Source organism: Nesoenas mayeri, assembly GCF_963082525.1.
Source record: "Nesoenas mayeri genome assembly, chromosome: 36".
Classification (NCBI taxonomy): domain Eukaryota; kingdom Metazoa; phylum Chordata; class Aves; order Columbiformes; family Columbidae; genus Nesoenas; species Nesoenas mayeri.
This window is the reverse complement of record NC_137577.1, coordinates 289601-302400: the sequence shown is the minus strand read 5'-3', so window position 1 is coordinate 302400 and position 12800 is coordinate 289601. Positions and strand designations below refer to the sequence as shown.

At 54.0% G+C, this 12800-nt stretch overlaps 1 protein-coding gene across 1 annotated transcript; it reads left to right on the top strand.

Moving 5' to 3' along the window:
* Positions 1-325: 325 nt before the first annotated feature.
* Positions 326-12732, top strand: LOC308051304 (scavenger receptor cysteine-rich domain-containing protein DMBT1-like; the record flags this gene model as incomplete). The annotated part of the gene is made up of 11 exons (XM_080361672.1): positions 326-638; positions 1744-2079; positions 3848-4183; positions 5001-5330; positions 6508-6831; positions 6918-7247; positions 8020-8340; positions 10113-10442; positions 11301-11630; positions 12345-12461; positions 12587-12732. The coding sequence occupies 11 exons, from the start codon at positions 326-328 to the stop codon at positions 12730-12732; spliced, it is 3213 nt and encodes a 1070-aa protein (XP_080217798.1).
* Positions 12733-12800: the final 68 nt, after the last annotated feature.

The window sequence follows — 12800 nt, the reverse complement described above, 5'->3', positions numbered from 1 at the left end:
GATTCGATGATTCAATGATTCGATGATTCAATAATTTGATGATTCTATGATTCAATAATTTGATGACTCGATAATTTGATGATTCTATTATTCGATAATTTGATGACTTGATAATTCAATGATTCTATGGTTCAATGATTTGATGATTCAGTGACTTGTGACTCAATGACTTGATGACTCAATGATTTGAAGACTCAATAACTCAATGATTCACACCTTGGGGAGAAGACACTTCGATCCATAGACAACATCCCCACCCCCTCCACGCCGCGCCGGGACGCTCTGACCGCCCCCGTACCCATCCGCAGCCTCGGCCGTTTCCACCATGGCGCCGGTGCGGCTGGCGGACGGTCCCGGTCGCTGCGCCGGGCGGGTGGAGGTGTTCCACAACGGCAAATGGGGAACGGTGTGCGACGACGGCTGGGACTTCGCCGACGGCCGCGTGGTGTGCCGCCAGCTGGGCTGCGGCGCCGCCATCTCGGCCCCGCACCGCGCGCGCTTCGGGCCGGGAGAGGGACCCATCTGGATGGACAACGTGAGGTGCTCGGGGAAGGAAGTCGCACTCTCCGAATGCCACAGCAAAGGATGGGGGGTCCACGGGTGCAAACACGGGGAGGACGCCGGCGTGGTTTGCTCGGGTGAGTGGTTCTAGCACGGGAATCCAACTTGAGGCCAATTGGAAGCCAACTGGAATCCAACTGGAAACCAATTGGAATCCAATGGAATCCAACTGGAATCCAACTGGAAACCAATTGGACTCCAATGGAATCCAACCGGAATCCAACTTGAGTCCAACTGGACTCCAACTGGAATCCAATGGAATCCAATGGAATCCAACTGGAAACCAACTGGAATCCAACTGGAATCCAACTGGAATTCAACTGGACTCCAACTGGAATCCAATGGAATCCAACTGGAATTCAACTGGACTCCAACTGGACTCCAATGGAATCCAACTGGAATCCAATGAAATCCAACTGGACTCCAACTGGAATCCAATGGAATCCAACTGGAATCCAACTGGAAACCAACTGGAATTCAACTGGACTCCAACTTGGATTCAACTGGAATCCAACTGGACTCCAACTGGAATCCAATGGAATCCAACTTGGATTCAACTGGAATCCAATGGAATCCAACTGGACTCCAACTGGAATCCAACTGGAATCCAATGGAATCCAACTTGGATTCAACTGGAATCCAATGGAATCCAACTGGACTCCAACTGGAATCCAACTGGAAGCCAATGGAATCCAACTTGAGTCCAACTGGAATCCAATGGAATCCAACTGGACTCCAACTGGAATCCAACTGGAATCCAACTGGAAGCCAATGGAATCCAACTTGAGTCCAACTGGAATCCAACTTGACTCCAACTTGAGTCCAACTGGACTCCAACTTGACTCCAACTGGAATCCAACTTCCAACTGGAATCCAACTGGACTCCAACTGGAATCCACCTTGAGTCCAACTGGACTCCAACTGGAATCCAATGGAATCCAACTGGACTCCAACTTGGATTCAACTGGAATCCAATGGAATCCAACTGGACTCCAATTGGACTCCAACTGGAAGCCAATGGAATCCAACTGGACTCCAACTGGACTCCAACTAGACTCCAACTGGACTCCAATGGAATCCAACTGGACTCCACCTTGACTCCAATGGAATCCACCTTGCCTCCACCTGCCCTCCAACCCCACCCCAACCCCTGACACTGTGTTTTTGTGTCCGCCCTTTCAGGATCGGGCTTGGCCGACCTGGGGAGGCTCCGCCTTCTCAACGGCAGCGACTCGTGCTCCGGGCGGCTCGAGGTGCTCCACGCCGGCCGCTGGGGCGGGATCTGCGGCGCGGGCTGGGACCTGGCCGAAGCGCACGTGGCATGTCGGCAGCTGGGCTGCGGGCCGGCGCGGTCGACGGGACCCGCGCTCTTCGGCCCCGGCGACGGCCCCGCGTGGGCGGACAACGTGGAGTGCGTGGGGACCGAAGGCGCCATCTTCGAGTGCAAGGTCAAGGTGTGGGGCGCCCGGAGCTGCGCGGCTGAGGGACACGTGGGCGTCTCGTGCTCCGCGGACGCGGGTCAGTGGTTGGGGTGGCTCCTCCTGGTTCAACCAGCGCTTGTTCCTGCGGGTCAGGGAGCGCGAGGTGTTTTCTGGTTGGTTGGATTGCCATGGGCAAAGGGCTTGGAAGAGATGAGGTGGTGATTCCCAGCAATCTCAGGGCTGGGGGACGTGGGCTTTTCATTGCACACAAAGTGTTTCTGTTCTTCTTGTTCTTCTTCTTCCTCTTGTTCTTCTTCTCCTTCTTATTCTTCTCCTTCTTCCTCTTCTTCTTCTTCTTCCTATTGTTCTTGTTCTTCTTCTTCCTATTGTTCTTCTTCTACTCTTCCTCTTCTTGTTCTTCTTCTCCTTCTCCTTCTTCCTCTTCTTCCTATTCTTCTTGTTCTTCTTCTACTCTTCCTCTTCTTCTTGTTGTTCTTCTCCTTCTTCCTCTTCTTCTTCTTGTTCTTTTTCTTATTCTTCTTGTTCCTCTTCTTGTTCTTGTTCTTCTCTCTTCTTCTCCTTCTTCCTCTTCTTCTTTTCTTCTTCTTCCTCTTCTTCTTGTTCTTCTTCTATTCTTCTTCTTGTTCTTGTTGTTCTCCTTCTTCTTCTACTCCTTCTTCCTCTTCTTGTTCTTGTTCTTCTTCTTCCTATTCTTCTTGTTCTTCTTCTTCTTGTTCTTGTTGTTCTCCTCCTTCTTCCTCTTCTTCTTCTTCTCCTTCTTCCTCTTCTTCTTTTCTTCTTCTTCTTCCTCTTCTTCTTGTTCTTCTTCTATTCTTCTTGCTCTTCTTGTCCTTCTTCTATTCTTCTTCCTCTTCTTGTCCTTGTTGTTCTGCTTCTTCTTCTACTCCTTCTTCCTCTTCTTCTTGTTCTTGTCCTTTTTCTTGTTCTTGTTGTTCTTCTTCTCCTTCTTCCTCTTGTTCTTTTCTTCTTCTTCCTCTTCTTCTTGTTCTTCTTCTATTCTTCTTCCTCTTCTTGTTCTTGTTGTTCTCCTTCTTCTTCTACTCCTTCTTCCTCTTCTTCTTGTTCTTCTTGCTCTTGTTCTTCTCTCTTCTTCTTCTTCCTCTTCTTAATTTCTTCTTCATCCTCTTCTTGTTCTTTTTCTTGTTCTTCTTGCTCTTGTTCTTCTCTCTTCTTCTTCTCCTTCTTCCTCTTCTTCTACTTCTTCTTTTCTTCTTCCTCTTCTTGATCTTCTTCTACTTCTTCCTCTTCTTGTTCTTGTTTTTCTTCTTCCTCTTCTTTCTTCCTCTTCTTCCTCTTCCCTTCTCTTCCTTTTTCTTCTCTTCTTCTTCTTGTTCTTCTTCTATTCTTCTTCCTCTTCTTGTTCTTGTTCTTCTTCCTCTTCTTCTCCTTCTTCTTTTCTTCTTCCTCTTCTTGTTCTTCTTCTACTTCTTCCTCTTACTTTTCTTGTTGTTCTCCTTCTCCTCCTCCTTCTTCCTCTTTTTCTTCTCCTTCTTCTTCATCATCTTCTACTTATTTCTCTTCTTCTTGTTCTCGTTGTTCTTCTTCCTCTTCTTTCTTCTTCTTCTTCCTCTTTCCTTCTCTTCCTTTTTCTTCCCTTCTCTTCCTTTTTCTTCCCTTCCCTTCCCTTCCTTTTTCTTCCCTTCTCTTGAGCTTGAGGTTGGAAATATGGGGCAATTCCTCCCCCAAAGGCCTTTGGGGCACCGAACAGGCTGCCCAGGGCCGCGCCGGAGCCGCCATCCCTGGGGCGCTTCTCAAGGCTACGCCGTTGGGTTACGGTTGGACTCCATCACCTTGACGGTCCCACCCAACCCAACCAATCGATTCCACCATTTCATGACTTCCAGTTGCACATACGGATCCGGGGAGCTCAGAAACCCTACGATTGGTCAACGGTCCCCACCGCTGCGCCGGAAGGGTGGAAGTCTTCCACAACCAACAATGGGGAACCATCTGCGACGATACCTGGGACCTGAAGGACGCGACCGTGGTTTGCCGGCAGTTGGGTTGCGGGACGCCCGTTTCGGCGCCGGGTTTGTCCCGTTTTGGACAAGGATCCGGCCCCATTTGGTTGGACGGGGTGCGTTGCGTCGGGACAGAAACCACCCTGAGCGAGTGCCTGGTCAAACCGTGGGGACACCACGTGTGTAGCCACATGGAAGACGCCGGAGTCGTGTGTTCAGGTAACGCTCACACCCGTAAGACAAACCGTGATGGTTTGAAACTCAAAGAGGGGAGATTTAGGCTGGACGTGAAGAAATTTGTGATGTTGAGGGTGGGGAGAGCCCGGCACAGGTTGCCCAAGAGGTGGTGGATGAAGCACCCATGGAAACACCCAACGTCCCGTTGGACGGGGCTCTGAGCACCCTGAGCTGGGTGAAGATGTCCCTGCTCATTTGGGTTGGGCTCAATGACCCTTCAATGTCCATTCAACCCAATTTGTCCTGTAATCATTGAATTATAGACTCATTGTGGTTGGAAAAGACCCTCAAGGTCATTGAGTCCAACCACAACCCAACTCTAAAACGTCCCTGAGAACCTCGTGTGTTCAACCCTCAATGGTTGGAGACCCTTCAATGTCCCTTCAACCCAATTTGTCCCATAATCATTGAATTATAGACTCATTGTGGTTGGGAAAGACCTTCGAGATCATCAAGTCCAACCACAACCCAACTGTGTCACTAAATGTCCCCAAGAACCTCATCAATTCAACCATCCAGTGATGGCGACTCCACCACCGCCTTGGCCAGCCCGTTCCAGCCGTTTTTGGGCAGAAACGACCCCAAATCCCCCATTTCCAACCTCCGTTTGTGATGCTGAGGGTGGGGAGAGCCCGGCTCAGGTTGCCCAAGAGGTGGTGGATGAAGCACCCATGGAAACACCCAATGTCCCGTTGGACGGGGCTCTGAGCACTCTGAGCTGGGTGAAGATGGACGAGCTTGGAAGGTCCATTTTGACCCAAACTAACCTATTTTTTTCCAATTTTGGGGTATTTTTAAGGCTCCGGCATCGCCAGCTTCCCCCGCCTTCGCTTGGTTGGCGGTTTGAGCGAATGCGCCGGGAGGGTGGAGGTGTTTTACAACAACGAGTGGGGGACGGTGTGCGACGACAGCTGGGACCTGAGCGACGCCGCCGTGGTTTGCCGGCAGTTGGGCTGCGGCGCGGCCGTGGCGGCGCCGGGTTCCGCTCGTTTCGGATGGGGGGCCGGTCCCATCTGGTTGGACGACGTGAGCTGCACCGGGACGGAAAACGACTTCTCGGAATGTCGAGCCAAGACGTTGGGCATCCACAACTGTCACCACGGCGAGGACGCCGGCGTGGTGTGTGCGGGTGAGGAAACATGGTGGAGTTAAGTAGGAAAAGACCCTCAAGATCATCTAGACCAACCGTTAATGCTGGTGCTAAACCACGTGCCAAAATCCCCATCTCCATGTCTGCTCCTTCTTCCTCTTGTTCTTGTCGTTCTTCTCCTTCTTCCTCTTCTTGTTCTTCTTCCTCTTCTTCTTGTTCTTCTACTTCTTCCTCTTGTTGTTGTTGCTCCTTCTTCCTCTTGTCCTTCTTCTTCTTCCTCCTCTTCTTCTCCTTCTTCTTCCTCTTCCCCTTCTTCCCCTTCTTCCCCTTCTTCCTCTTCTTCTTCCCCTTCTTCCTCTTCTTCTTCTTCTTCCCCTTCTTCCTCTTCTTCCCCTTCTTCCTCTTCTTCCCCTTCTTCCTCTTCTTCTTCTTCTTCCCCTTCTTCCTCTTCTTCCCCTTCTTCCTCTTCTTCCCCTTCTTCCTCTTCTTCCCCTTCTTCCTCTTCTTCTTCTTCTTCCCCTTCTTCCTCTTCTTCTTCTTCTTCCTCTTCTTCTTCCCCTTCTTCCTCTTCTTCTTCTTCTTCCCCTTCTTCCTCTTCTTCTTCTTCTTCTCCTTCCTCTTCTTCTCCTCCTTCTTCCTCTTCTTCTCCTTCCTTTTCTTCTTCTCCTTGTTCTTCTTCTCCTTCTTCTTCTTCTTCCTCTTCTTGTTCTTGTTGTTCTTCTCCTCATTCTTCTTTCTCTTCTTCTCCTTCTTCTTCTTCTTCTCCTTCTTCCTCTTCTTCTCCTTCTTCCTCTTGCTTTTCTTTGGTTCTTCTTCTCCTTCTTCCTCTTCTTCTTCTTCCAAAGATGTTGGGGTGATCCAGGGATGTTGGGGTGTCCAAGGATTTCGGGTTGATCCAGGGATGTTGGGATAAGCCAGGGATGTTGGGATTATCCAGAGATGTTGGGATGATCCAGGGGTGTTGAGGTGTCCATGAATGTTGGGGTGTCCAAGGATTTCGGGGTGATCCAGTGAGGTTGGGATGATCCAGAGATGTTGGGATGATCCATGGAGGTTGGGGTGTCCATGGGTGTTGGGTTGTCCATGGATATTGGGTTGTCCATAGATTTTGGGGTGATCCACCGACGTTGTTGTGCCCGCGGACACCACATTGATCCAACGATATCGGGGTGCCCTCCAACCACGTCTCCCCACCTTTTCCTCACCCCAAAAGCAGGTAACACCAGCAGCGCCTCTCTCCGGTTGGCGGCCGGTCCGCACCGCTGCGCCGGGCGGCTCGAGGTTCTCCACGACGGCACGTGGGGGACGGTTTGCGACGACGGTTGGGACCTGACCGACGCCGCCGTGGTTTGCCGGCAGCTGGGCTGCGGCGCGGCCGCGGCGGCGCCGGGACGGGCTCGTTTCGGCCCGGGGACGGGGAGGATCTGGTTGGACGACGTGGCGTGCACCGGCAGCGAGGACAACCTGGCTCAATGCCACGCTCGGCCTTGGGGACACAGTAACTGCAACCACGGCGAGGACGCCGGCGTGGTGTGCTCAGGTACATCGGGGTGTCCGCGGCGCGTACGGTGACGGCGGGGAGGTCCCTTCGCCGCGTCTCCCCGCGCCGACGCGCGGTTCTTTCAGGCGCCGGAGCCACCAACGCGTCGAGCGTGCGTCTGGTGGACGGGCCGCACCGTTGCGCCGGGAGGGTGGAGGTCCTGCACGAGCGGCGCTGGGGGACGGTGTGCGACGACGGATGGGACCTCAAGGACGCCGCCGTGGTGTGCCGGGAGCTGGGGTGCGGCGCGGCCGTGGCGGCGCCAACGGGTGCGGCGTTCGGGAGGGGACGCGATCCCATCTGGTTGGACAGGGTGGCGTGTGCCGGAGGGGAAAATGCCATCGTGGAGTGTCGGAGCCGGCCCTGGGGGGTCAATGGGTGTAGCCATGAGGAGGACGCCGGAGCCGTTTGTGCAGGTGATGGTTGTTCCTTCCGGAAGCAAAAGAACGGCTTGGAGATGACATCCACATCGTCCCCAATGTCCCCAATGTCACATCTCCCGCAGACCAGAGACCCTTGGACACGTTGTCCCCAATGTCACATCTCCCAAAGACCAGAGACCCTTGGACACGTTGTCCCCAATGTCACATCTCCCATCACGTTGGACACATTGTCCCCAATGTCACATCTCCCGCAGACCAGAGACCCTTGGACACATTGTCCCCAATGTCACGTCTCCCAGCCCCTTGGACATCTTGTCCCCAATGTCACATCTCCCAAAGACCAGAGCCCATTGGACACGTTGTCCCCAATGTCACATCTCCCATCACGTTGGACACATTGTCCCCAATGTCACATCTCCCACAGACCAGAGACCCTTGGACACATTGTCCCCAATGTCACATCTCCCATCACCTTGGACACGTTGTCCCCAATGTCACATCTCCCATCACCTTGGACACGTTGTCCCCAATGTCACATGTCCCAGCCTCTTGGACACATTGTCCCCAATGTCACATCTCCCTTCACCTTGGACACATTGTCCCCAATGTCACATCTCCCACAGACTAGAGACCCTTGGACGTGTTGTCCCCAGTGTCACATCTCCCAAAGACCAGAGACCCTTGGACACATTGTCCCCAATGTCACATCTCCCATCACGTTGGACACGTTGTCCCCAATGTCACATCTCCCAGCCCCTTGGCCACATTGTCCCCAACGTCACATGTCCCTCTCCTCTCCCCACAGACCAGATTCGCGCCGACGTCCGTTTGTCCGGAGGCCCCAACCGCTGCGCCGGGCGGCTCGAGGTTCTCCACGACAGCGAGTGGGGGACGGTGTGCGACGACGATTGGGACCTGAGCGACGCCGCCGTGGTTTGTCGGCAGCTGGGCTGCGGCGCGGCCGCGGCAGCGCCGGGACGGGCCGTTTTCGGGCTGGGGACGGGGCAGATCTGGTTGGACAACGTGGCGTGCACCGGGAACGAGGACGATATCGCGCAGTGCCGAGCGCAGCCGTGGGGACAGAATAACTGCAACCACAGGGAGGACGCCGGCGTGGTGTGCTCAGGTACGGCGCGGCACGCAGGATAACGTCAGGGGGTGGATTGACCTCGAGAAATCATCTATTCCCGAGCGGGAACACCCAGATGAGGTTACACCTCACACAGGTGGCTCCATCGTCCTGACACTCGCCCTTTCTATATTGATTACCGTTAATTAGTGCCCACTCAGTGTCCTCTTCTCCAGCTCAAGAGCCGCAGCTCTTTATTCCTTTCCTCACATGGGAGATGCTCCACTCCATCATCAAGGTCAATGGTACCTGGGGTGGGATAGAAGGGGTCAGAGAGGTTCTTCTGCCCCTCTGCTATGCCCTTGAAAAAAGAGTTTAGATATTATCAGGATATACTTGGGGAACATATATATATATATAGTAGATATACAGCCATAGCACCCTGAGAATGCCCCGTCTCGTCTGATCTGGGAAGCTAAGCAGGGTCGGGCCCGGTCAGTGCTTGGATAGGAGACCACAGGAAGGCCAATGGGACCTGGGGTGGGTTAGAAGGGGGTGGTCAGTAGGTCAGAGAGGTTCTCCTGCCCCTCTGCTCTGCCCTTGGATAAAGGGTTTAGTTCAGATACTATCAGGATGTACCTGGGGAACATATATATATGTATAATATACAGCCATAGCACCCTGAGAATGCCTGATCTGGGAAGCTAAGCAGGGTCGGGCCCGGTCAGTGCTTGGATGGGAGACCATATATATATACACAGCCATAGCACCCTGAGAACACCTGACCTGGGAAGCTAAGCAGGGTCGGGCCCGGTCAGTGCTTGGATGGGAGACCAGCTGGGAATAGCAGGTGCTGTGGGCTGAGCCAGCACTGGGCCCTTGTGGCCAGGAAGCCAATGGGACCTGGGTGGGGTTAGAAGGTTCCAGAAGGACAGGGAACTGGTGAGAGAGTCCAGCGCAGCCATGAAGATGATGGAGGGAGTGGAGCATCTCCCGTGTCAGGAAAGACTACAACTGGAATCCAAGTGGAATCCAACTGGACTCCAACTGGAATCCAATGGACTCCATCTGGACTTCAACTCGAGTACAACTGGAATCCAATGGAACCCAACTGGAGTCCAATTGGAATCGAATGGACTCCAACTGGACTCCAACTGGACTCCAATGGAATACAACTGGAGTCCAACTGGACTCCAATGGACTCCAACTGGAGTCCAACTGGAATCCAATGGAATGCAACTGGAGTCCAATGGGACTCCAACGGGAATCCAATGGAATCCAACTTGAGTCCAACTGGACTCCAATGGAATCCAACTGGAGTCCAATGAGAATCCAACTGGAATCCAATGGAATCCAACTTGAGTCCAACTGGAGTCCAATGGGACTCAAACTGGAATCCAATGGAATCAAACTTGAGTCCAACTGGAATCCAACTGGACTCCAAGTGGAATCCAATGGAATCCAACTGGAATCTAATTGGAATCCAATGGAATGCAACTTGAGTCCAACTGGAATCCAACTGGAATCCAATGGAATCCAACTTGAGTCCAACGGGACTCCAACTGGAATCCAATGGAATTCAACTGGACTCCAACTGGAATCCAACTGGACTCCAACTTGAGTCCAATGGGACTCCAACTGGAATCCAACTGGAATCCAACTGGAATCCAAGTGGAATCCCACTGGACTCCAACTGGACTCCAACTGGAACCGAATGGAATCCAACTTGAGTCCACCTGGAATCCAACTGGACTCCAATGGAATCCATCTAGAAATCAACTGGAATCCAACTGGAGTCCAACTGGCCTCCAACCGCCCTCTCCCCGCAGACGCCAACGTGACGGCGGAGACGCGCATCCGCTTGGCCAACGGCCCGAACGGCTGCGCCGGGCGGCTCGAGGTGCTCCACGAGCAGCGATGGGGCACGGTGTGCGACGACGGCTGGGACCTGAACGACGCCAAGGTGGTTTGCCGGCAGCTGGGCTGCGGCACGGCCGTGGCGGTGCCGGGAAGGGCTCATTTCGGCCAAGGCTACGACCCCATTTGGTTGGACGATGTGGAGTGCACCGGGATGGAGAGCGAGTTCTCCCAGTGCCGCTTGGGCGCTTGGGGACAACACAACTGCAACCATGAGGAAGATGCGGGAGTCGTGTGCTCAGGTCGGGGAAACGTTGGTGATACCGGGTTAGAGCCAACCGTGAATCTTGGGGGTGGGTTTGGGGGCCATCAGCTCAGGGTTCAAAATGGCGGCAACAAAAGAAGCTCATGGTGGCGCCAGAATCACCTCAGGGTCAAAATGGCACCTGAATCACCTCAGGGGTCAAAATGGCGCCTGAATCGCCTCAGGGTCAAAATGGCGCCAAAAATCACCTCAGAGTCAAAATGGCGCCAAAATCACCTCAGGGCTCAAAATGGCACCAGAATCTCCTCAGTGTCAAATTGGCGCCAAAAACACCTCAGGGCTCAAAATGGCGCCAAAATCACTTCAGGGCTCAAAATGGCGCCTGAATCACCTCAGGGTCAAAATGGCGCCAGAATCACCTCAGGGCTCAAAATGGCGCCTGAATCACCTCAGGCTCAAAATAGCGCGAAAACCACCTCAGGGTTCAAAATGGCCCCAAAATCACCTCAAGGTCAAAATGGCACCAGAATCACCTCAGGACTCAAAATAGCGCCAGAATCACCTCAGGACTCAAAATGGCGCCAGAATCACCTCAGGGTCAAAATGGCGCCAGAATCACCTCAGGGTCAAAATGGCACCTGAATCACCTCAGGGGTCAAAATGGCCCCAAAATCACCTCAAGGTCAAAATGGCGCCAGAATCACCTCAGGGATCAAAATGGTGCCAGAACCACCTCAGGGTCAAAATGGTGGCCCCAAAATCACCTCAGGGCTCAAAATGGCGTCCCCCAAATCACCACAGGGCTCAAAATGCCGCATAACACACACACAGAAGAGGTTCTCAGGGTTCCTTTTGGCCTCCATGACACCGCCGGTCCTTCTTCTCCCTCCCGCAGGCTCCAACCCGATGGCGGCGCGTGTGACGGGCGGCCCCGGTCCCTGCGCGGGGCGCGTGGAGGTGCTGTACAACGCGACCTGGCACGGGGTGTGCAGCAGCGGCTGGAGCTTGCTGGAAGCCGGGGTGCTGTGCAGGCAACTGGGCTGCGGACCGGCCCAATCCATACCCTCCGGAGCCCATTTTGGCGCTGGAGACCACCGGGATTTACTGGAGGGGCTGAGCTGCCGGGGGAGCGAGTCGCTGCTGCTGGAGTGTCAGCAGAGAGAGATGGTGCTGGGGCCGTGCCGGATTGGTGCGCCGGCCGCCGTGGTGTGCGCCAAACCCAAGGGTGAGCCATGGGGGATGTGGTGTGATGGGAGGGGACGGTCGCCAAGGGGGTCTGCTGCCCCTCTACGCTGCGTTTGAGAAGAGGGTTTAGTTCAGATACTGTCAGGATATACTTGGGGAACCTCAGGGGTCAAAATGGCGCCTGAATCACCTCAGGGGTCAAAATGGCGCCAAAATCACCTCAGGGCTCAACATGGCGCCAAAAACACCTCAGGGCTCAACATGGCGCCAAAAACACCTCAGGGTCAATATGGTCCCAGAATCAGCTCAGGGCTCAAAATGGCGCCAGAATCACCTCAGGGATCAAAATGGCTCCAAAATCACCTCAGGGATCAAAATGGCTCCAAAATCACCTCAGGGATCAAAATGGCGCCAGAATCACTTCAGGGTCAAAATGGCGCCAGAACCACCTCAGGGTCAAAATGGTGCCTGAATCACCTCAGGGCTCAAAATGGCGCCTGAATCACCTCAGGGCTCAAAATGGCGCCAAAATCACCTCAGGGCTCAAAATGGCGCCAGAATCACCTCAGGGATCAAAATGGCGCCAGAATCAATTCAGGAATCAAAATGGCGCCAGAATCACCTCAGGGCTCAAAATGGCGACACCAGGGGCACCGAGGTCACCTCAAGGCTCCAAATGGCTCGATTTTCTTGCCTGTTTTTCACCTTTATGGCTAAAAATGGCCCCCCGTGCCCTCTGTCTTCCCTCTGGCAGGTTCTTCGCCATCCTGCGCGGTGCTGATCGCCCTCCTGGCCCTGCTGACGCTGCTGAGCGGGGTCTTGCTGTGGCTCGTCCTGACCAGAACCTGCGTGGACGGAGCTCGGGATGGAGGTGACAGCCCCAAAAAACCCCCCTTTCCCAAACCACAGACACCCTGAAACCCGGTGGGTGTCACAACATGGCGTCCCCCGACACCCAGGGGGACGTGACAACATGGCGTCCCCTCCATGTCACAGCCTCTTGGTGCTCGGGGGACCGAAACGCTTCGGCGCCGCCGTTCCAGCCGCCGGGCGCCATTTACGTCCCCATTAAGGGCGAAGCCGCCGAGGACGGCGACACCGAGATGACGCAGCTGGTGAAGGAAGAAGACGCTGCGCCATGATGGCGGCACCACCGCCACCCCCAAGATGTCACGTCCCCAACTTCTCCCTAATCTGCTTTCCCCAAGCA